General features: G+C 57.7%; 2 protein-coding genes across 2 annotated transcripts in view; both read left to right on the top strand.

The window, feature by feature from the left end:
- The first annotated feature begins 1,778 nt into the window (after positions 1-1,778).
- Positions 1,779-9,972, top strand: COPS9 (COP9 signalosome subunit 9). Its single transcript, XM_019711716.3, has 4 exons — positions 1,779-1,935; positions 3,851-3,923; positions 6,555-7,029; positions 9,665-9,972. Exons 1-3 carry the CDS (start codon positions 1,873-1,875, stop codon positions 6,590-6,592), a joined length of 174 nt encoding a protein of 57 aa, XP_019567275.1. The 5' UTR covers positions 1,779-1,872; the 3' UTR covers positions 6,593-7,029; positions 9,665-9,972.
- Positions 9,973-16,053: 6,081 nt separating this feature from the next.
- The window catches only part of NDUFA10 (NADH:ubiquinone oxidoreductase subunit A10), a 32,501-nt gene continuing 25,094 nt past the window's right edge, over positions 16,054-23,460 (top strand). The window contains exons 1-4 of the mRNA XM_074316045.2: positions 16,054-16,211; positions 18,113-18,281; positions 18,979-19,194; positions 21,753-21,839. Coding sequence (XP_074172146.1) covers positions 16,134-16,211; positions 18,113-18,281; positions 18,979-19,194; positions 21,753-21,839 — 550 coding nt within the window. The 5' untranslated portion in view covers positions 16,054-16,133. The remainder of the gene's footprint in view (positions 16,212-18,112; positions 18,282-18,978; positions 19,195-21,752; positions 21,840-23,460) is intronic.

Raw genomic sequence — 23,460 nt, 5'->3', positions numbered from 1 at the left:
CTCCACCTCCTGTCACCACCTGGTGGGTTCTCTCCCTGTGCCCCTGGTTAAATTCTCAAGAAGAAGACTAACCAATTGTTTTGGGGAAGCCCATACATTCTGTGTCTCTTTCCCTCCCTTGAACTGGTTTGAATTTGGTTTCTGTGAATTAGCTGCATTTTTTGAGAGAAAAAAAATTCCTGATGCATGTAACAGCTAGACATGAGGTTTGGTCATAAGTTCCCACTGGGGACAACTGGGTCTCGATCCATCACACCAGAGAAAAGATGCTCTTGGCAGCTGGATTTCCCCGGTAGTGACGTGTGTGTGTGTGTGTGTGTGTGTGTGTGTGTGTGTGTGTACATTTACGTTCTACCCAGATGTTCATGCCCCCCGTTAGGGCAAGCATTAAAGAATGGTGGCCCCCTCTGTCTCTCTGTAGGCTGCTCGGAAAGACCCTAATCCTGGGTGCCTTCCTGGGCAGACCCCATGGTGCTCTGGCCAGAACTATGTCCCATCTCAGGGGTCAGCAGCACCCCATAGCTGCCCCGGGACACACAGCTGGGCTGCATTTATGTGTCTTTAAAGGCCCAGCTGCCCCTCCCTCTTTTCTCAGAGGACGAAGCCTCCACCCCCACGTCCCCCTCAGACCCCACGCCCACTAGGTAACAGGCTGCCTACCTTGCAGCTCCCTGGGGCACCTCACTCCAGTGTTTAGGACTCAGATTTGGCAGGAACCCCTCCCTGTTCATCGCAGCACACAGCAGGTTCAGTTCTCTTCTATGCACCCCCTCTTGTGGTCAGACCTAATGGGCGACCTCTCCACTTCCTGCCCATGTTCTCAGCCCCCTTTACCCCTCAACACTCCACTGTTGAGCTTCTTGCCACGAACAAGTGCAAGCATGGCCACCATCGTCCCATCCCTGCCACGGTCACTGCTGGCCCGATGGCCAGGGGATTACAGTCTGTTGATGGATAGATACCCCAGTTGTTTCCACGTTTAAGCTGCTGTGAATTATACTGTGAACACGGGTACGAAAATTCTCTCTTTAAGACCCTGCTTTCAATTTGGGGTATAAATCCAGAAGTGGGATTGCTGGAGCACATGGTAGTTCTATGTTTAATTCCTGAGGAACTGCCACAGTGTGTTCCACAGCGGCTGCACCATGTTTGGGTCCCACAACAGTGCACAGGGGTTCCAATTTCCCCACATCCTCCCCAATACTTGTGATTTTCTGGAGGCTTTTATCCTGATGGGTGTGAGGTGGCATCTCAGTGGGTTTTGATTTGCAGTTTCCTGGTCAGTGACGTTGAGCAGCTTTTCATGGGCTTGTTTACCATTCGTGTGTCTTTGGAGAAATGTCCTAATTCAAGTCTTTGCTCCTTTTTGCATCTGGCTCTTATCGTTGTTGTTGTTGGATTTTAGTTCTCTATACATTCTGGGCATTGACCCCTTCTCAGATTTATGATTCGCAAATATTTCCTCCTCTCCTGTGGATTGCCTCTTCACTCTGCTGACCATTCACACTCTTTAATGAGAATTTCTTGGGCACCTTTCTGTGCCAGGCCCTTTGGGCGGAATTGTCTGTGGCTATGGGCCACCAATAAGTCGCCGAGCAGTTCCCCTTGTGCCTGACAAGCAGGCGGGAAACCCCGTGCACCTCAGCTGGGACCAGGGCCGGTCCTGTGGGTCCAAACCAAAGGCCAGAGGAAAGCATAGAGTCGGCGGTCCTCCTGGGTCTAGACCTGCCAGAGAAAGGTGGGGGAGGGGGAAAAAACCATAGAGTCGGCGACGCTCCGGCGTATAGACCTGCCGCGGCTGAGCGCACAGCGGAAGCGGCGGCCGCTGGGCCGGAAGTCAGCCAGGGACGCCTGCAGCGCCGCGGGAAAGAGATGAAGCCGGCGGTGGACGAGATGTTCCCCGAGGGCGCCGGGCCCTACGTGGACCTGGACGAGGTGAGGCGGGAGGCTGCGGGCCGGCGGGGGCCGGGCTGTCGGGGTGTCGGGGAGGGCAGGCTGCGGCCCGCGTCCTCTTCCCGACGGTTCTCAGCCCAAACCTACGCCGAATCCGGGTCCCGAGAACCCGGTGAGAGGGCGGGACCGTGAGGCGCGGGGTCGGCGTCGCCGGGAGTCGCCGCGCCCTCCGAGGCCGCTGGGGCGCCTGCGTGACGGAGGCCGCGGGCGCGCGTGGGGCGGGAGGGGAGGTTTGCGCTCGTGGCGGGTGGGGGGGCGGGGCGAGCTCTGCGTGCGCGGGTCGGGGGGCGCGTCCCGTCCCGGGGGGCGTCGTGCCGCGTCGTCTGCACGGGCCCGGGGCGGGGGGCGGGGGGCGGAGCCTGGGGCGGGGGCGGGGCCAGGGGCGGGGCATGTACGTGGCTGCACATTCGTGTGACGTCGGGCTCAGTGGCCGCCTTCTCTCCCGCGGTTACAAAGGTGTGAAGTGGCCTCGCGTTTTCCTCCCCGTCGTGGTCACAGCGAGGTTTTGTCTGCGCTGGGACTGCAGGGCCGGCACAGCACCAGTGTCAGGCCCACTCCCGATGTCACCGCCTCATTTTCTCTTTCTCAAAGCCGGGCGGGCACAGACCCAGGCCCTGAGCGCCTGCAGGTCACGGTGTGACGGGGAGGCTGACCGCAGATGCTAAGGGTCGTAGGAGGTTGGAGGCGCCCAGCAAAAGCCTCGGAGGGCTGCTGAGCGGGGCAGATGTGCAAGGTCGTGCTGCTGTTCCCCTAGCAGAAGAGGGTGGAGCAGGAAGGCCTGGCAGGCAGCCCAAAGGGGTCTAAGGGGCAGGAGTGTCATGTCGTTTAACACGGGGGTCCTTCAGGTGCCTGGGGGACAGGAGAGGGAGGAGCCAGAGAGGGTGGCGGGCCCGTCATGAAGTGGCCGGTAGCCCTGCTGGGATGGGTGGTCTGCACCCCGCTCAGCACTTCCACCAGCGCTGGCTGCTGGGCTTGTTGAAGTCGCTATGTGGGCGGCCACTGGAGGGAGTTACAGGGGGGACTGAGAGCTCCAGGACCAGGAGAGACGGGAGGATCTGAATGAAGACAACACCTGCAGATGGACGCAGGGACACACTGCACACAGTGTACCAGCGGCCGAGTCTGCATGGCTCACTGGTGGTGCAGAAAGCCCACGGAGGCTGAGAAGAGACGCGGCAGCTGGAGAATCCTGGGGTAACTGAGAGCAGCTATTCAGGGGACATGGGGCACACTCACCTACTTGAGAGCCTGGAAAAGGTGCAACAGCCAGCCTTGGGGATGTCGGCAGGCAGGGCTGCAGCAGGGCCTGGGGGCAGCAGGACAGGGTGCCGGGCCGTCTGCTCCGACCTCAGACCTCACCGTGTCACTCTAAGACTCCCTCCAGGGCCTGAGCTCACCAGAGTGCCCAGCTTTGGTCGTAGTGTGGTTTTACTGTTGTGGCACTGGGAGGTCCTGTGATGGCACCCACTCATGAACCATTCAGCAGGTCAGTTCCCAAGGGAAATGGTTTAGTTTTTGGAAGGAGCAGGGAGCCGTCCAGAGCAGAGGGGTCAGCAGGCTCAGTTTTGCGCATTTGCGGCCTCTGTGGCAACGTCCCACAGGGAACTGGGACCTCCACTGGAGGTTTATGGAGAAGTGGTGTTCAGGGCATGGCAGGGCTCCATCTAAAGGGCAAAGAGGAATCTAGGCATGTAAGGCCCGAGGAGACCTGCAGTGATTCCCGGGAACGCCGCCTTCCCACCCCTCCCACGTTTCGCCTGGAGCTAAGTTTTGACTCTGTCCTGGGCACTTCTCTGCCCCTTGCCTTCCTCCTGCATGGTGGTGTGGAGCCTGTAAGGCACTTACCACCCATTCGCGCGGAAAACGCTGCTGACAGCCTCACCTTTCCCTTCCGCAGGCAGGAGGCAGCACCGGCCTCCTGATGGACTTGGCAGCCAACGAGAAGGCAGTGCACGCAGACTTTTTCAACGGTAAGGGTGCGGGGGGCGGGGTGTGTGTGCCAGTTTTCATCTGAGCATCTCTTCTGCAGGCTGTGCCGTGAGCAACCTTGTGACACGGATGACTTGGATCGTAGAACAGTAAAGCCCAGATCCGGTGCTGTTCTCGGAACACAGTACAGTTTATATAAAATGACAGCAGGGGCTGTTAGCACTGGCAGCCAGCCCTGTTTTTCAGGAGATAAAAATAGCATAAAATTGCTCCCAGTCTTACATTCTGGGCACTGAGTGTGAGCCGTAGACACGCTTTTGGATGCCTGAAGCCGTGGTCATGTCTGGGCCGTGGCCCACGATGCTAGACATGGGCATGGGGACCCCGTCTGGCGTCGCATGCCCGTTCGCTCCTGACGGCTGGTTTCTCTCCTTTCCCTGCTGTCCACTGGGTTCCTGTCCCCACGCTGCCTTTGCAGCTTTACCCCCTCCTTCCTCTGAAACCAGGGCCATTCGTGTTTCAGACCTTCAGTTACCCAAAATGTGTGTGGAGTTTTACCAAGTAAGCAGCAGGCGACTTTACATGAAATCCTCGTGTGTCAGAGGACGTGTTTTTCTTGGTCTCTTCGAGTTTCTGAAGACCATGTTCCTACAGATTCTATTAATCCTTCCTGAGGGTTTGAGTCGTCAGAGCAGCACAGGGTCGTTTTCTGAGGCGCACTGACTGCTGTTTCTCCCTTTGTTGCCCTTTAACCCGAGGGGCCTGCTACTGCGAAGAACTTTGTCACTACAGTTAGTGCCAGCTAGGGTGTTACGTTGCCATGTTCGTTTTCAGAGTACCAAAGAGCCTTGGCTGCCTGAGTCCCGGTTATTTTATCGGGCTCCTTTCAGCTGGGTGTTGCCTAAGAGGAGAAGCCAGGCTGCGTGGTTAAGTGCAGTCTGCCTGGGGAGCCCGGCCACCCCCTGAAGCGCCATCCTGTCTGCCACCAGCTCCTCTCAGAACTGGGGCAGTGACGTGAGCAGAGCCTTGAGAACTGAGTAGCATTTCTCTAAATTCTGTAAGCCAGAGGGTGTGTGGGGGAAATTGTGCAAAGGCACCGTCCTCTGCTGAGCTGCCTGTGTGGAAGCGCAGCTCCCTACCCCCAGGCAGGGTGCTGAGACCCCTGATCCCGCACCACCCACGCACACATGGCGATGGTTTCCTTCAAAACCCGACTCGTCCTGTGCCAGCCATGGATTTAGAGACGATTGGTGTGTCCTCGTGTTCAAGTTCACGTGATTTCCAAAAACAGCCCTTTAGTTCTGACGAGAAAGCCTCTGTGATGGGCTCGGCTGACCTGCCAAGTGTGCGTTTGGCAGCACGAGCCAGTTGGGGCCCTTTCTCCCCGAGTCGGGCTGGAAAGGGAGGAGCACAGGAGGGCTCTGTGTCCACGTGGGGCGCCCGCCGGCAGCTCAGGAGGCGCACGCTGCCCATCAGGGTGTGACCGGCCCGCGTTCAGGAAGCCGTTTACTGAGAGAAAGCCGCGTGGACCTTAGATGGGGCTTCTGAGTCTTACTCAGGGAACAGAGTTCCGCTGGCCTGGACCCTGGGCAGTGGGGCTCTCACCGTGACTGGCCCCTGCCCCCTTCACTCGCTGTGCTTTACAAAGTAGTGGGGCATTAGACGGCACAGGCAGGGACCGTGTGTGACAGGAGCTCTGACAAAGGTGGATGCCTTGTTTCTAGGAGCTCACACCTCAGCAGGGGTGTGAAGGGCCTGCGGGGTTAGCTACAGCTGGGGGTGGGGAGGTGAGTGCTCAGAGCTGCAGGACGGCCAGCAGGTCAGGCGGTGAGGCCGTGAGACTGGCGCATTGGTGGGACTGACTGTGCCCGCGTGGCTGGGGACACTGGGACACCCACTGCCTTCCTCGTGAACTAGCAGTGACGCGAGTGGGGCTGCCTCACGTTCCCGCCCCTTCCTAGTTGTCATACTGCACATTTCAGTGCAGTTGGATGAATGGGGGGGCTTTCCAGCTTCTCTTTTCCCGTTGTGTAAGTAATGCGTGTCTGGGCGGGAAGTCAGGAAACGAGGAGGTGAGTGGAAGGACACAATGACCATGACTTCGCCCACCCAGCGAGTGCTGCGCTGTCAGCTCCTGGCATTTCTTCCAGTAGGAGCAGGGCTTACACTGTGTGCTCAAGCTTGGCGACGGGTCACTCTCCTTTAGGGGAGTCGTTCTCACGTGACTCAGGCCTTCCACTGCTTTTCTCCACCCCGCATTTTCCTTCTCACCGTGCGAGTGCTGGGATGGGGTGGGGGGGGTGCCTTTCACCTGCAGTCGCCACAGCGGGCGTGGCGGTGCTGCGCCCGCAGGTAAGGGTGCTGCCGTGTCACGGTGCTCAGTTGTGGCTGCGAGGTGGCCCCACGTGGCGCGAACACGCCTTGCACGCACTGTCTCAACGCTGTTGTCTAAATAGAAGGAGGACGCGTTCTAGGCAACGCTGTCCCCGTGGACAGTACCTGTGAGCCCCGGGTGGGATAAAATCGAGCCTGTTCTGGGAGAAGCCTTTCGTTTAATTAGATTGTTTTGTGTCTTTCCTCTCTTTTGAATGACCACACAATTCATTTTGCAGTTCTTTTCTTCACTGTTTGCCTTCTGTGCCATTAACGCGCGCTCTTGTTCATTCGTGTAGACTTTGAAGACCTCTTCGATGATGACGATATCCAGTGAGCTGCTACCCGCTGGTGCGTGTGCCCACGCCTTTGTCACCTGGTGCTGGAGCGGGTCGCCGCAGACAGTTTGGAAGGTGGCTCTGAAGAGCTGTGGGCACCACCTGAAATCGGGAGGTGGCTGTGCAGGGAAGGGAGGGAGGGGAGGGGAGGGAAGGGGAGGGAGGGGAGGGCGCTTCCAACTGTCTGGGTGAGGCCTGTGCGTCTCCGAATGTGACCAGCTTTTGTCCTGAACTCAATTAAAAATAAGCAATGTCGTCACTTGCAGGGTAATTTTAATTCTTGCGGTTTTGAGTGAACGTGACAATCCCTGAAAGCCCCTTTGTGCATCAGTGCGCTCACGTGGGGTCAGCATGTGGAGAGGGACACGTTGGCCGACACAGAAACACTGCACACGTTTTCCCGGCGTGCCGTGCGTGCGGGGGACCGAGGGCTCAGGTTTGTTAAGGGGGTGTTGGTGCGAGACCCGAGCAGGCAGTCATGCAGGCAGTCCTGGGCCCATGCGACCTGTCCCCTCAGTACAGTGGGGCCTCGCGTTTTCCTCCCGCCTCAACATCGGGGCAGCTCCCCTCGCCACAACTGCGGCCCGAGGAGTCAGGATGGTGAGGGGAACATCTCGGAGAGACACCTGCACATGCAAAGCGTGTGCGTGGCCCCATGTCAACGGAGAATGTAACGTCTGAGGGGATTACGTTTCGTTGGTTCTTTTTGTTTCTTGTTGGTCCAGCTCAGCAATGGATAATGGCTGTAAAAATTAAGATTATTATTTCAAGTCAACCTCAAGGTGAAGATTGTTTCTTCACCAAGACATGCCCAAGCCATGGGACTCAGCAGTCCCCATACCCCAGTCAGGCAGAGCCACTTGGTAGGTGACTCAGGATACGTGAGGATACACCATGAGCTCACTGGTGGCATTGCCTCGATGGTCCCTGAGAGCAGTCGTCCCACAGGGTTCCCTAGGTGACGGGAGAACAGGCGCCCCGCAGGGTTTCCTGGGTGATGGCAGGGAACAGTCCCACAGGGTTCCCTAGGTGACGGCGGGGAACAGTTGCCCCGCAGGATTTCCCGGGTGATGGGGGAGAACAGTCGTCTCCTGGGGTTCCCCTGCTGATAAAGGCAGCGTCAGTCCAGCGTCCTTTGAAAGACGAAGGATAAGCATGTACTGGTCCTTTCATCTGAAGCACTGCCCTGGGCTCGTTGCTCTGTGTCGGGCTCGCAGCCCAGACCTACTGGCCTGTGACAGGGTTTCCAGCAGGCGAGCGCACGGTCTGGTTTTAGAGAGCGGTGCTGTGCTCAAGGTTGGTTCACGAGCAGGCTTTACTGTTTCCAAGGGCTCACAAAACAGGCCCAGGAAGGTCTGCGGGGAGCTGGTCACGGTCAGGTGAGGTTCACAGCAGAGTCCGCGGGGCTGGCACTGGGCTGAGTGCAGCTCAGGCAGCCAGTGGCCCCACGTTTGTCCCCGTGTGCAGCACGTCTCCAGGGAGCTGTGTGGTCCTGCCGAGCCAGCTTCCTTCCTCGGGCCTCCGTTTCCTCACTGGGAAACAAGGCTCCTGGTCCTTGAGGTGCCTTTGAGTTCCTGGACGTCTGGTCTCCAGCAGGAAAGAGTGATCCAAAGTGAGGGAGAGCTGGTGCTGCCACCCAGGGGCACGTGGCTGGATGAAGAGCTGGCATGTCCTTCCCAGACTGAGGCCAGCAGGCTCTCTGTTGGCCTTGGGATTTCAGTCATTGCCGCTTGCTCAGTGCCATGAGGCCACGGACAGACTTCCCACCTTTTCCCTCACGTGCCTGTGACTTGGCCATCACCTCGGAACCATGCGTCCCTCCGCAGACAGCTGCTTCACTGACCTCCCGTCTGCGCAGACTCCTTTGCCAAAACTCTGGCCATCGTCAGTATCTGTTTCCACTTACACTGACAAAATCTCACGTTTTGTCCTGCACTGCCTCAGTGCCAGAGCCCTGTATGCCAGTCTCCGCCACATCCAGGAAGCCTGCTGTGGAAGAAAGTTATGCCACCGCTGACCATGGGCTTGGGGCCAGCCAGGCCGTGGGACATCAGGAAGGCCAGGCTAGCTACTTGGAGAGGAATCGGCTGAGGGCACTCGAGACTTGGGGCTTGGAGAAGACATTTCCATGAGAAAAGAAGGAAACGCATTAGAATCCTTGGAAGTGAAAGAACAGGCATTTGCTGGAAGGCTCTGGAAGGAAAGGCAAACAGTGGACAGCTGGCCCCAGGGCTCCTGGACCCTGCCCTTAGGCCTCCTGTTTGCCTCCCTCTGCCCACGGCTTCTTTGGCCCAGTGGTCTTTCTTCCCAGCAGAAAACGGTTCTGGCAGAGCCATCTGTACCTCTCCCAGTGTCACCCCTTTGGGGGCTGGGTGTCCCACACACACAGCCTTGGGAAGGCCTCTGATTGGCTTACCCTCTTTCCCACCCTGGCCAATCAGTAGTGGCCGTGCTTCTGGCTGAGAGGAGGTGGCAGCCATTCAAACCTCGGGTGTGGAAGGGCCTTTTCTATAAGGTTGACCGGCACTCGATGGCGGCGATGGGTTGTTTGGAGAATATTTCCTGCTACACCAAGTGTTTTTGGGGCCTCATTCAGCTCCAGGTTCTGAGAGGTGAGAATGCTGATGAAAGGGAGCCCTTTACTAAACCAGAGGGTCATGGGGTTCAGTTCTTGAATCCTTGGGTTGGGCAGGTAATAGAATAAAGTTGTTTTGATGTTTCAAGCTGTGCTTGAGGACTTAGTGAGGCCTTGGAAGGAGCCTTCTGCTCTCCCCGCCTTAGGTTGCTCGTCCCTGGGCGGGGAAGTGCTCACCCCACGTTCCACCTTTGCACAGGTTTGTTTGAGTGGGAAGATGCCTGCGGCCTTTCTCAGGGCTCAGGAAGCTGCTAGGGAGGGAACAGGCCTCTGAGTCCTGGGACAAACAGAGCGACTGGACAGGGACACTTCCAAAACAGTCACATTTGAAAGGCAGTGGTACTGAGTTTAGAAAGTTTACTGCTGTGAATTCTGTTTGGAGCCAAGACGAGAAAGTGCTGAGAAAATGTGCTCACAAAAAACCTTTGTCCTGCAGGAGGCATGCAGGCCCTGGCCTTTCCTCTGACTGTCGGGACCGAGGGCTCTCAGAATGCAGGCTGTGGCAAGGGTGAAGGTGACAGAGTCCCCTGCACAGCTGCCTTCGTTCCTGCCCGGGGACAGGCTTCCGGAAGGAGCAGCCGTGGTCACTGCGAGCGCCTTCAGGCCTCGTCTTCCTGTGTCTAGCCCGGCTCCCAGCCTGAGTCAGCGCTGGCTGGTTATAGCCACGCTCAGAGATCTCTTAGGTGCCCATGTTTGTGTGATTGTCACCCCCCGAAGCCACAGAATAAACGACTCAGAAATACAGCTCTGATGGCCTTTCTCACTGCGTCGTGATAGGCAGTGTGGTTCCGTGGAAATGGCGAGTGCTCTGCAGTCAGAGGAGGCTGGAGGGACAGCAGCAGTGGTGTCCAGGAAGTCAGCTAACTTTCAGGGTGACTGTGTGCTAGAGGGACAACTGGTCCCTCCGTCCCCGAAATCAGGCAGAGGACACACAGTAGGTGCCCAGTAAATGTCTTTTAATGTAAATGAACGACAAGCTATCCAGTGTGCAAGGGACTCTGAAAAAGACCGAGTCCTGGGCCTGTGTGACGAGGCAGAAACCAGCCAGAGGGGTGCTGGGCACAGGAGGCCGCGGGCAGGGGGGCCAGGACCATGGCTACCGCCCAGCGGGAGCTCAGGAGAGGCTGGGGCACGGTGCTCACAGCCTTGCCTCCCATTTGTCCTCGCAAGTCACACCTGCTACAGAGATGCTGCGCAGTGACCCCCGGTTCAAAGACGTGCAGGGACAGGCCAGACAGGCCCAGCCCAGCAAGACCGCTCCCCTGCCCCCACCCCAGAAATGTCCTGGCCTCACGAACCCTGTCTGGGGACCAGGTGGAGGCAGTGAGGGGCCTGAGCCAGGCTGTGGCCTGTATTCCCAGAGCTGGGGTGCATGCCCACGCTCTCCAGAGAATTCCCATTCCTGCTTTAGGGAACAGGCCAGGTGGCAGCCCTCCCCGGTGCCCATGGCCACACAGCTCATTAGATTGGTGGGGGGATCCTGGCCCAGAGGCTTCCCTGAGAGAAAGACCCCTGGTCAGCCAGGCCCCAGAGCAGAGCTGGAAGGGCCTGAGAACTCGGATGTTGGTGGGGCCACTCTGGCGAGTGTAAGGGGAGTGACAAAGGCGACCAGGCCTTGGGCAGGAGGAACGGGTCGCTAGGCGCTGTGCAGGTAGGCAGTGACGGGTCTTCCGTGTCCTCCGTGCCCGAGGACTTCCAGCCCCGCCGGCCCTGGCATTTCTTGTCCTGTCCCAAGTCCCAGAGATCGGGGTTCTCACATCAGTCGCACGTGACCTTGTAGAGCCAGCCTTGGGGTGAGAGCTGTGCCACCCCACCCACAGGGCAGGGAACCTGACGTCCTCGATGTGCTGTGTGTTTGGTGCACGGGAGGTGCCAGAACCCCATCCCTGGTCAAGGGCTGCGTTTTTCTGCTCTGAGATCATGGAGGAGACAAAGACAGGACACCGAGATCACAGACAAAGGGCTGGTGTTCACACTGACAGGTAAGAGCTTACACAGAATGGCAGGAACTAGGCGACACATTGGAAAGCAGTGGGACGGGATACTGGAAAGACAGTTTACAGAAGAACCAACCCAAAGCCAGCAAATGTTTAAAGGTACTCAGAATCACAAGAAGTTGATAAAATGCCAGTAAAGCAACCAGATATCACCTTACCAGGGGACAAACATTTAACGAGTGGTGGGACACCTGCTGGTGGGGAGGGACATGTGTCACTGTCTCTGAAAGCACGATGGCAGCAGTGTTGAGACTGCAGGTACCTGTGCCCTCTGACCTAGCTTTACTGTAACTGGATTGGTTGCATTTCTTTCCTCATGGCAAAGAACCATAGAAACAACACAAATGTTTGTTAGTGAAGGAAGTGCTGGCGTGTGCATACTGGGGCGGTCTGCAACCCCTGGACAGAACCAACTGCAGCTTTGACCGTTGACCTGGAGGGATCCCAGAGGCACTGGATGGAAAAGGTGAGAGGCAGACAGGTAGGTGCTGTTATCTGACCCATTTATGCCTATTCATCTGACATAGAGTCTACTTTGTGGGGGGTGGGTGTGTGTGTGTGTGTGTGGATGTCTCACAGAGATCAGGCTCATAGTTCTGGGGGCCGGACAATACATGAAGAGCCTGGGAAAACGCAGTGTAAAAGGTGCAAGGGCGGGGGTGGGGGTGGGGCAGGCCCCACTCGGAAGACACCCCGGGAGGCGAGCCCCAGACTGGAGGAGAGACAGAGGCGAGTGGCCCAGGTGTGTGCAGGGCCTGGGCAGGAGGGCGGGAGGCCAGTGGGGTGGCCGTGAGGGTGTGTGAGGGGTCCCTAGTGGTGGTGAGGGGCACTGGGGTAGAGGGACGGCTTGTCTTCCCGTCTTCGGGGTCTGCCCAAGCTGGGTCCCAAAATGGGTCCCACTCCATTTTCTTTGGTTCCCGGTTTGCAGCTGAAGCAGGCCTGGCCTTCAAGGTCGAGGGCCATTAACTAGCACGAGCTCTAAAGGAAGGACTGTTTTCACGGCTGAATCCCTGAGCTTGGAGAAGCTGCCAGCCAGGGCCTGGTGGAGCCCTGCAGGTAGATTTTGCCTGAAGGTGAAGGTGTGCTGGACTCTCAGAGGCGGTGCCTCTTTCAGCTGGAATGAGCCCCGCATGGCAGTGTTTTCTGCTCAGCTGAAGTCACCTACGTCGTGGCACTAATTTGAAAGTCGCTTGTGGTTGGTAGATTGAAGCGTATGATAGGAAGGGCCCTGTGTGGAGACCCAGGACGACTTGTTCCAGCCAGCAGTCCTTGGATGGCGTTGTTGGTTTGGTTTTGTTTGTTTTTTCTTTTTCTCCTTTTGACTCAACTTTAAATTTTATTTTGCTGAGACTTAATTTATCCTGTCACTTGGAAGCCTCACTCCTGTCCCCAACTGTGCCCAGTGCAGTTAAGTCAATGTTGAAATAACCTGCTGGAACTTTTGCTGAGACAGGAAAAGCACTAAACCTGCCATGGAAATAACATTTGGAACATTTAGCTGTATTTTTTCTTTGCTTGGCTTCTTGCTGATGGTCCTAATAATCCCAAAATACGCCACTCGCTGAAAGCCAACTTGGAGTCTAGCATGAAGTCCTCAGAACGTTCCAGAGGGGTAGGCAGTGTGCTCAGTTTGCAGATGAACAAACAACCTCACCGAGGTGACATGACTTGCCCTCGCTTGGCCCTCTGAGGACGGGCAGAGCACGGCTGTCCCTGGAGCAGTGCTGTGGTGTCCCTGCTCAGGACACTCAGGCCCAGGCCGCGGTTCTAACATATGTGACCTGGAAGAAGTTATTTAACTCCCCTGCCTCTGTCTCCCATCTATACAAATGGAGGTTATAGATAGCCAGCTTAAAAAAAATTTAAAAAGTTCTTGGAAGATGCCGTTGAGGACTTGTCAAGCTGCAGACTGACATAGTACATGTAGCTGACAAACGACTCATTCAAAGTATACAAAGAACTCCTACAAATCAACAGTACCGTGTCCCCAAAAATGAGACCTAGCCGGACCATCAGCTCTAACGCATCTTTTGGAGCAAAAATTAATATAAGATCTGGTCTTATTTTTGGGGAAACATGGTAAAAACAGCAACCTCATGAAAACGGGGGCAAAAGACAGAAAACTCATAAATGGAGATGTGCAAATGGCCAGCGAGCACTTCAAAAGATGCTCAACACCATCAATCGGGGATGAGAGTGAGACGTCATTTCACACTTTGAATGGTCAGTTTAAAGTAAAAAATACAGACATCAAATATGGTCAAGGCCGCGGAGCCTCTTTGGAACTCCCCCTGCTGTTGGGAGTGGAAAAGGTCTGACCACTTTAGGAACTGGTTTGGTGGTGTCTTGGTCAAGCCTCCAAATCTCCTATAGTCTGTCCCTTCGCAAATTCCACTTTTAGGTATTTGTGTAAGAGAAATTAATACATGTGTGCACACACACACAAAAAAGTAAAAGACTTGTATGAGAGTAAGCAGCCCTATTCATCCCGGCCCCAAACTGCACCTGACCCAAACGCCCTCATTGGGAGAATGGACAAGCAAAGGAGTGGGGTCAGCAATAAAACAACGGGTACAGGTCTTCACAGCGTGGGTGCATCCTGCAAACGTGATGCTGAGAGAAAGTATCCAGACAGGAGTCCATAATCATGGTTCCATTTAAAAGAAGTGCTAGTGCAGACATAGCTAAACCTGGGGGACATAGGTCAGAGAGCAGTTGCCTCAGGGTTAGCGGAGGTGGGTAGGGAGTGGAATTAACTGGAAACGAGTGAACTTTCGGGGTGATAGAATTTTGTCTTGTCTGTGGGTGGTTGCATTTAATTGTCAATACTCATCAAACCGAACACTTAAGATCTGTGCCGTTGAGAATATGTACATTGTACCTCAATAAACATTTTTTTTAAAAGGAAAAGTATATTAGCTCAGGCTGCCATCATAAAGTACCACATACGGGCAGCTTAAACAACAGAAACTTATTTTTCCACACTTTTGGAGGTTGGAAGTCCAAGATCAAGGTGGCCTCAGGGTTGGTTTCTGTTCGGACCTCTCTCCTTGGTGTGCGGATGGCTGCCTTCTGTGTCCTCACATGGCCTTTCCTCTGTGCACGCGCACTCCTGGTGGCTCTTCCTCTTCTTATAAGGTCACCAGTCCCATTGCATGAGACCCCAGCCCAATGACTTCACTGAACCCCATTGAACCCTGCTCACCTGTTCAAAGGCCCCATCTCCCAAAAGTCACATTGGGGGTTGGGGCTTCAACATATGAATTTGGGGGGGACACACTTCAGTCCATAACAAAAAGTTTAAAAAAAGAAAATACTACTTATCCTGGGGAGGGGTTGCAAGGATTAAATGATCAAACGAGGGAAAGCCCTGAGCACGGAGCCCCACCCCCACTGCTAAGATTTGGTCATTAGCACCGCCGTTTGCTGTCCGAACCCGTGCGGTCTTGCCTATGCTCTCGAGACTGTTAACCAGCGGTGTGAGTGTAAGTCCCAGCTCCCACCTGGGCTGCAAGTGAGCCGAACCCCGGCGGCGGGAGGGCTGCCCGCTCAGAACCCGGGGGCGGGAGGGCTGCGCGCTCAGAACCCGGGCGGCGGGAGGGCTGCGCGCTCAGAACCCGGGGGAGAGAGGGCTGCGCGCTCAGAACCCGGGGCGGCGGGAGGGCTGCGCGCTCAGAACCCGGGGCGGCGGGAGGGCTGTGCGCTCAGAACCCGGGGGAGGGAGGGCTGCGCGCTCAGAACCCGGGGCAGCGGGAGGGCTGCGCGCTCAGAACCCGGGGCGGCGGGAGGGCTGCGCGCTCAGAACCCGGGGCGGCGGGAGGGCTGCGCGCTCAGAACCCGGGGGAGGGAGGGCTGCGCGCTCAGAACCCGGGGCGGCGGGAGGGCTGCGCGCTCAGAACCCGGGGGAGGGAGGGCTGCGCGCTCAGAACCCGGGGCAGCGGGAGGGCTGCGCGCTCAGAACCCGGGGCGGCGGGAGGGCTGCGCGCTCAGAACCCGGGGCGGCGGGAGGGCTGCGCGCTCAGAACCCGGGGGAGGGAGGGCTGCGCGCTCAGAACCCGGGGGCGGGAGGGCTGCGCGCTCAGAACCCGGGGCGGCGGGAGGGCTGCCCGCTCAGAACCCGGGGGCGGGAGGGCTGCGCGCTCAGAACCCGGGGCGGCGGGAGGGCTGCGCGCTCAGAACCCGGGGGGCGGGAGGGCTGCGCGCTGAGAACCCGGGCGGCGGGAGGGCTGCGCGCTCGGAACCCGGGCGGCGGGAGGGCTGCGCGCTCAGAACCCGGGGGGCGGGAGGGCTGCCCGCTCAGAACCCGGGCGGCGGGAGGGCTGCGCGCTGAGAACCCGGGCGGCGGGAGGGCTGCGCGCTGAGAACCCGGGCGGCGGGAGGGCTGCGCGCTCGGAACCCGGGGGGCGGGAGGGCTGCCCGCTCGGAACCCGGGCGGCGGGAGGGCTGCGCGCTCGGAACCCGGGCGGCGGGAGGGCTGCGCGCTCAGAACCCGGGGGGCGGGAGGGCTGCCCGCTCAGAACCCGGGCGGCGGGAGGGCTGCGCGCTGAGAACCCGGGCGGCGGGAGGGCTGCGCGCTGAGAACCCGGGCGGCGGGAGGGCTGCGCGCTCGGAACCCGGGCGGCGGGGCGGGACCCCGCGGAATCCGCAAAGGCTCGGTAGCGCCTTTCCCGGAGCCCAGGCCGAGGGCACTGCGAGCGCCGGCCCAGGCAGAAGCGAAGGGAAATCGGGCCGGGACCGAGGCACCGCCGGGGACCCAGCCCCGCGCTGAGCTCCGCGCCCGCCGCCCGAGGTTCCCGACAGGCGCCGCGCGGGCACCCGCCGTGACGTCACTGCGGCGCCGGCCGCGGGACAGGACCCCGTCGCGGCCGCGTCCCCTCAGGTCCTTGAGCCGGTGCCGACGGCCGCGCCATGGCCTTGAGGCTCCTGAGCCTGGTGGTCCCCGCGTCCGCGTGCGCGCGGGGCCTCGCGGCGGCCGCCCAGCGCGTGGTGAGGCGGGGGGCGGGCGGGGAGTGGGGGCCGCCCTGTGCTCCGGCGCCGCCCCTTCTCACGTCCCGGGCCCGGGCGGCAGCTCCCGGGTCACTGTCTGGGGCACGTCCTGCCCCCGGGCGTGTTGTTCCTGAGCCGCGGGCCCCGCGGCCTCCCTGGCCCTTGACCTCAGCGCCGAGCCGGACGCTGGGGCGCGGGCGCTGCGCGGGGTGCGAGCCCGGTTTGCACAACCAGCCCGGGGCGGGCGTGCGACAGACGGAGGGGCAGGCGGGGCGAGCGCGGACGAGCCCGGGGCGGGAGGGTGGGGGACTCCCGGGGGGGGACGGAGGACGGGGTGCGCGGAGGGGCAGGGGCGCCGAGCAGCTGCGCCTGGAAGCCTCAGGCGAACCTGACTGTGTGGCTGCGGCCGTGTCGCAGCTCCTTCGCTCGCCGGTGGCTGCGGCTGTGTGGGTGACATTGTGAAAAGGCTTGGTCCCCGTGCTACGGGTTTTGAGCAATAGTGTCACAGTGACACTGAAAGGTCGTACGCGCTTTTAGGAGCTAACAGGCTGCAAAGGAGAGAAAGTAAGAAAAGTGTGTTTTGGCTTTTAATCCTCAGTGTGCTGGGACCTGTGGTGGGGGAGGGGAGGGCCCCTGAGAGGAGGGGGTGACGCTGCTGCCGGGTACACACCCGACAGACCCGCGCGGAACCGTGTGTCACTTCTGGGCGCCGCCCGCTGAAGGGCCGCTGCCCCGGGTCCGGGGGAAAAAAGTGTATCCACAGAGGGATGCACCTGACGTTTCCGGCTCCTCCCCGTTGTTGGACATTGCGTTTCTGTTCACACTTCCAATGCTGGGAAGGGGATGCATCGAGCGTCTTGTAGGTAAACCTTCGCCCAGGTCCGTGTACGGTCCCTTGGGTGCATCCCCGTAGCCCTCGGCCCCGACCCCAGGTCCCATCAGGATCAGCCGTTTCTCAGGGCTCCGTCCCGTCCCAGCCCTGCACACCGTCATTTAAAACAATAAAGTACTTCTCAGTCTGACACACAAAACGTGTTTTCTGCTTGTTAGTAATGTTTTTGCTTGCGTTTTGTAGCAAGGTTGAACATTTTTTTCATATGGTGTTGGCTATTTTTAATATTTTTTAAATAAGCTATGCATTCCTATCCTGTTTTTCTTACTGATCTGTACAATCTCTGAACTGTTCTCAGTTTTTACTTTCAGTTGTGTTTCTTTTGGAGGGGAGGGGTTGTTTTGGCCTCAGAGCAGAAAATAGTGTGGAGATGTTGGAAACAGGCGATGAGGCAGGTGTTTGCGTTGTAGGTGAGAGAGGTGAGCATGACAGGTGATGGGATCCAGAGAGATTGGTAGGATTTTGTGAGTGACGCAGAGTTGGAGGAAGGAGGTGGACATCAAGGTGGTCGCCACGTTTGCTCTGCTTTGCTTGGCCGATAGTGGACCAGGAGCTTGTGAGGGAGCAGAGTAGGGCCAGGGCCTGGAAGTTAAAGTTCCGTTTTCGGTCCGTTAGCTTTCAGGCACTTTCAGGACGTGTACGGGGGTACTGAGGACAGAAGCTGGGGCTACAGACGTAGTTTCGTGGCCTTGCTCCCTGTCTCCCCCAGCCCCCTCCTCTGCCATCCTTCCATCCGTCTGTCCAATTTTTATTGAATACGGTAAGCGTATTCTGTTCCAGGCCCTGTTCCAGGCCCTGAGGATTTAGCAGTGAACAAAGCAGACCGTCCCCCTGTCCTTATGAGCTTCCACTGGGGACAGGGCAGGGAGACTGGTAATTAAACAAATAGGTAATAGAGATGTAGAGGTTGGCATTTTATAACCAAGGGCCTTCTTGGCCTTTCTACCTAAGAGCTGCTGGTGGCTGCAGTAACCGGGACACGTGCTGCTGTGTGCTTTGTGTTTTTCAGGGAGGAATTCATACAAGTGTGCCGTGCACGCTGCAGTACGGCCCTCTGGCATACATACTCGGTGAAAAAACGACCAGAAAACTGACAGAACGCAGCAAAGTGATCACTGTCGATGGCAATATCTGTTCTGGAAAAAGCAAGGTTGCAAAAGCGATAGCAGAGAAACTAGGTATGAGCTGACGTGTGATGACCGCTTCTCCCGGGTGCCGGGTGTTTCTCTGGCTTTGATTTTCCCTTAATGTCCATTGGGCCTATGGTAGGCATTTTACATTTTTAAAGTGTTTATAGAGAAGCTGTTTTTAATCTCTCATATTTGAAAAGTTAAAAAATGAGAGCCATGGTGAGTTTGAATTGCACTTGATCCTGGGCTGGAAGCAGAGCCCGTGTATGAGCCGTCTTCCTGAGCCTTCTCACTGCCCTCTGCAGCGGGGCGTTCCGAGGGCTGTCACCACAGATGGGGACTCAGTGAGAAGCGAGGGCGCATGGCTGCTCACAGCGGAGCCAGGATGCTTTCCTGACTCCTGGGGCAGGTGTATGTCCATTGTCCCTTTCTGTAGCTCTTGACAAGCACGTGCCCACGTGCCCACGGGGGCTCCCCTAGTTGTAGGAGGGTTCATGTGGGGTACAGGGGTCCCACTGCGGGCAGCCCTGTAGCCGACATGCTGTCCTTAACACGTGTGTTTTAGCCGTTCTCTCTTCAGTGTCTTGGGTGCTCCGTTTTGCACTGCATGAGCAGGCGTGTGGGTGACTTCCCCCGGGCCAGCCCAGCACTGGTATTCAGGCGGGCCGGTCTCTGCTAGTCTCCGCCACTCGCGAATGGGGGGGTGAGGCGTCCACGTCACCTGTCACTGGCCGTTTCTCCTCAGGCTTGAAGCACTTTCCTGAAGCAGGGATACACTATGCAGACAGCACCACAGGAGATGGAAGACCCCTGGATGTGGAGTTCAGTGGCAACTGCAGTTTGGAGAAGTTTTATGATGACCCCAAAAGTAATGATGGCAACAGCTACCGCCTGCAGTCCTGGCTGTACGCCAACCGCCTCCTGCAGTACGCGGACGCCTTGGAACACCTGCTGAGCACAGGTGCGGTAGCCACGGGCGGGCAGGTGGCCAGCAGGCGTGGCATGCACTTGAACCCCATTCTGGAGCTCGGCCACTTTAGCTTGCCACTGGCGAGCGTTTCTTTAAGGGCATCTGGTGAGGCATGTTCTGTCTCCCGTAAGATCATAAAGCCCGAGAGCCACGTGATTGTTGCTTCAGAATAAAAGTCACTTAACATAGTTTCATTTTAGGGGACAGAGTGAGGTTTATGGATTATGTGGAATTTCCATGCTATGTGTGTCGACACAGTGGAGGAAAGAGAACCTACCGTGTTTCCCAGAAAATAAGACGTAGCTGGACCATCAGCTCTAATGCATCTTTGAGAGCAAAAATTAATATAAGACCAGGTCTTACTTTACTATAATATAAGACCGGGTCTAATATAATATGCTATGGTATAATATGATATAATGTAATGTAATATAATACGATATAATGTAATATAATAATACTGGGTCTTATATTAATTTTTGCTCCAAAAGACGCATTAGAGCTGATGGTCCGGCTGGGTCTTATTTTTAGGGAAACACAGTATGAGTGATTGGGAGGAGGTGGAATCGTGCTCGTGGAGATGGGCACGTGTCTTGTACATACAGGGCTGTTGCTGAAGGCTGGAGACTGGCTGGAATTCGCCATCTGTCTACGGGGTGAGGGTTAACCAGTCAGAGGAGGGCAGGGGTGAGGGAGGTGGAGCACACCTGCAGCAGTAGAGTATCCACCCTGGACGGTATCTGCCGGAATGAGGGGGACCATGGGGCAGGAGCGCAGGGGTTCGCAGAGCGCAGTGTGAGGTCAGGACCCAGGCGGGACTGCGTCATCCTCCTGGGAACCGGCAGGGCAGGCTAAACTCAGTCCGCAGGGCATACTAGACTCAGACCACAGACGCACTGCCAGGACTTGGCCAAAGCCACCAGGCCATGGCAGTCCAGAGGGCTCCGGCAGACATGAAGCGGGTGTGCATGTCAGTGTGTGCGTGCACCTGTGCGTGTGTGTGCACCTATGTGTATGTGTGTGCGTGTGTGTGATTGCTGGTTTGTACCAATCGCTTTACATAGCAGTGGTTGCCACACCTGGTCAGCTGCCAGTTGCCTGGCAAGCTTATTTACTGGCGTCTCAGCTGCCGCCTAGTTCTGCGTCGCAGGGCTGAGCTTGGGAACAGGCCCCCAGGGAACTGATGGAGTCTTCAGACACGCACTTAATGGGAGCCCCTGCCTCATGTGCAGTAGGGAGGGTCACACGTTCACGGCGTGTGCCGCGAGACGCAGGGTAGCGCTCTCTGTTTAAATGGCTACGGAGTCGAGTTTTTGTCTTGCTTTTCCGGCGTTCCGTTAGTGATCCTTTTTCTTTCACGAGGGTAAGTTTTGGTTAGCCTGCTCCTGAGAAAGAAGGTGGTCTAGCCCTGGGTGTTCCTACCGGGACCCAGCTCACAGGAACCCACGTATAGCTTGGAGCTGATGCTGACACGGCTCGCTCCAGGTCCTTTTTGAAGCATACTTCAGCCCTATCTTAGGAGTCCCCGCTTCTTAAACTTAAAAAGAAACATTTCAATGAAAACTTGCTTCCTTTTGTCTCGTATGAATGGTCCATTGAGTGCTCAGTGAGCGCCTGCTGTGTGCCAGTGTGTTCTCGGAGCTGGGGGACCAGCAGTGAAGCCCCGCCCCCTGGAGCTTACAGCGCAAAGGGGCCACACAGAGTAAAGGTGGGGAAAGTTGTGTCACATCAGGTCGTGAGTGGGAGGTGCAGAGAGCAGGGCTGGGGGCTGCTCTGCCAGATGGAAGGTCAGAGGGGCCTCTGCCAGGCACAACAGGGCTGAGTGCAGGGGACAGCGGGAGCTCCTGGGGAAACAGGCGCTTGTGCTGTAGTGACCTGGGCCCGAGGGCAGTGAGCGAGGCTGGGGTGGACAGGGATGAGGTCAGAGAAGGAGCCTGGGCGACGTGGTTGGGCCGTTGGCTTTTCTTGTGAAGGACAGAGGAAGCCGTTGGAGGTTGGATGGAGGAGTAACAGGGTCTGGCTGAGGTCTGGAAACGCCACTCTGGTGTTGGGGAGGGCGGCCGGCTGGGGTGGGCGAGAAGGAGGTTGGACACTGGTCGTGTCAGACAGGAGGCCTTGCACTGAGAGGGTCACTGTGGAAGTGACAGTGACGCACCGTCGTTGGGCGAAAGCTGGCAGGTGGTTTGCTGATGAGTGGGATGGGGGGTGGAGGGGGCCGAGACGACCCCGGGTGTTCAGGCGGGGTGGGGGGCAGGAGCAGGGCTATAGCGGGCATGGTGTGGGGAGACCTGTGTTTCAAAACCAAAGGACTTTCTGTTAACTGGATTCTTTCGTTGTAGCTGACAGAATGAAACAATGTTTTATTGCCCAAATCATAAAGTAGTATAGTTTTTGAAAATGATTTCCCGCTTAGAAGTGCATGTGTGCTTTTTTTGAAAATATTTGGGACTATAAATAACGGTTATTTTTCCTTTCTGAAATGGAATTATGTGATTCAGTGCTTTCGTTACTGTGTCTGAGTCTGTATTTTCGTTCCCGTTTTTCAACAGGACAGGGTGTCGTGCTGGAACGCTCCATCTACAGTGACTTTGTGTTCGTGGAGGCCATGTATAACCAGGGCTACATCCGAAAGCAGTGTGAGTCCGCGGGGGACCCGCTCCTGGGGTGCTGAGCTGCTTTGCAAGCTCTGCACGCTTCCCCTCGCATGTATGTGCAGCAGGTGATCAGGTGTCACTAGCCATTAAATTTCCACAGGGCAAACGGTTCCTCCACCCTCTTCCCCTCCTAAAGTTATATCCTGCGAACGTGGGATGGTGGCCTGGATCCCTGAACACACAGCTTAACCCCCAGCCTGAGTCCCCAGGAAACCTCCTTGGCTGTCTGTTCAGCCGCACGAGATACCTACGCTTTTTTCTTTGGCTGATCAGTGTAATTGCACTGGACTATCCTCTGTATGTCATGAGGATGTCGTATCTCATGCCGGCACCTGGTGACAGCCAGCACTGTCACCGTCCTTTCTGTCCCTCTTAACAGTGCTGTCCCAGCGCTCCCAGAACAGGAGCTCTGTGTTGGGTGCTGTGGAAAGTCTGGCAGTGGCAGGTGGACAGGAATAAAGACCTGGTTACAGGCTGGCCGACCTCGTGCACGATGGAAGCACACCTGGTGGGCCAGCGTGTCTGTAACTAGGGGTGTGCGGGGCAGTGCTCAGTCTACCCGTGGCGCTTTCTGCTGTGTGCCCGCTGGCTGGGGCGGTGGGCAGCTCTGATCTGGAGGGCCGAGTACGCGGTGTCGGTTAAGGAGTGGTCACCGAGTCTGAGGCCAGGCTGCACGTGCCCTGCCGTTCTGGGTACGCCGTCCGTGGGCCTGCAAGGAGCAGCCACAGCCCTGTCGTGACCAGGGCACTGGCCCTCAGGACACTCTGAGCAGCAGCTGAGGCCGTCAGCCAGCACTTCTGGAGCGCAGGCTGTGTGCGGGCCGTGTGACGCACCAGGGACGTGACGATAATCAGACAGGCTCCCCTATCCTGCGGTGGGCAGGGGCGTGAAAGGTGCATAGATGGTTAATTGCAGTGGAGTGTGCTGTGGGCCCTGCATTGTTCAGGGCTCTGGAAGCACACGGTTGGGGACAGGTGCTATCAGGGACAGCGTCCTTGGAGAGGGAGCCCCAGCGAGCTGTCTCAGTGCAGCAGGATGAGCAGGGAGGGAGTGGCTGGGGCGTCGTGCTGGTGGCAGGCTGCAGGTGTTGGTGGGGATGGAGGGCTGCACCTTGGCCAGGACGCTAGGGGTTTCCCCACAAGTCCATAGGAGCCCCCAAAGGGTTTCGGGCGTGGGGGGACGTGGTTCAATTCGAGCTCACGTGCAGGAGCTTTGCTGAGGGTGCATCGAAGCACGAAGGCCTGCACTGGGCAGTGGGGGATGCCAGCTGACGAGGGCGGGGCTGAGATGCAGATGACGTGCACATGGCAAGCTGGGCGGTCAGCTTCGTGGGGCAACATGGACCTGCCGGCTCACGGGCCACTGAGGAGGGAGGCCACGAAGGGCGGGGGCTGAGAGGGAAGCCTCGCGCCAGCGTGCTCGGGTTGAGACCCCCTGGGATAGCCAATCGCAGGTGTGTGGCGGGCGCTGCATGTCTGAGCCTCGTCCTGAGGGCTGCCTGGGCTGGAGACAGGTGCTGGGGATCCACGCGGACCGTGGACGCGCTCATCCTGGCAGAGCCCACAGGGCGAGGGTGAGGCCTTGGGGCAGGGATTGAAGCTGA

Source organism: Rhinolophus sinicus, chromosome 17, assembly GCF_057876585.1.
Source record: "Rhinolophus sinicus isolate RSI-liver-muscle chromosome 17, RSI-T2T, whole genome shotgun sequence".
Taxonomy (NCBI): domain Eukaryota; kingdom Metazoa; phylum Chordata; class Mammalia; order Chiroptera; family Rhinolophidae; genus Rhinolophus; species Rhinolophus sinicus.
The sequence above is the reverse complement of the archived record's forward strand: the minus strand, read 5'-3'. Positions and strand labels throughout refer to the sequence as shown.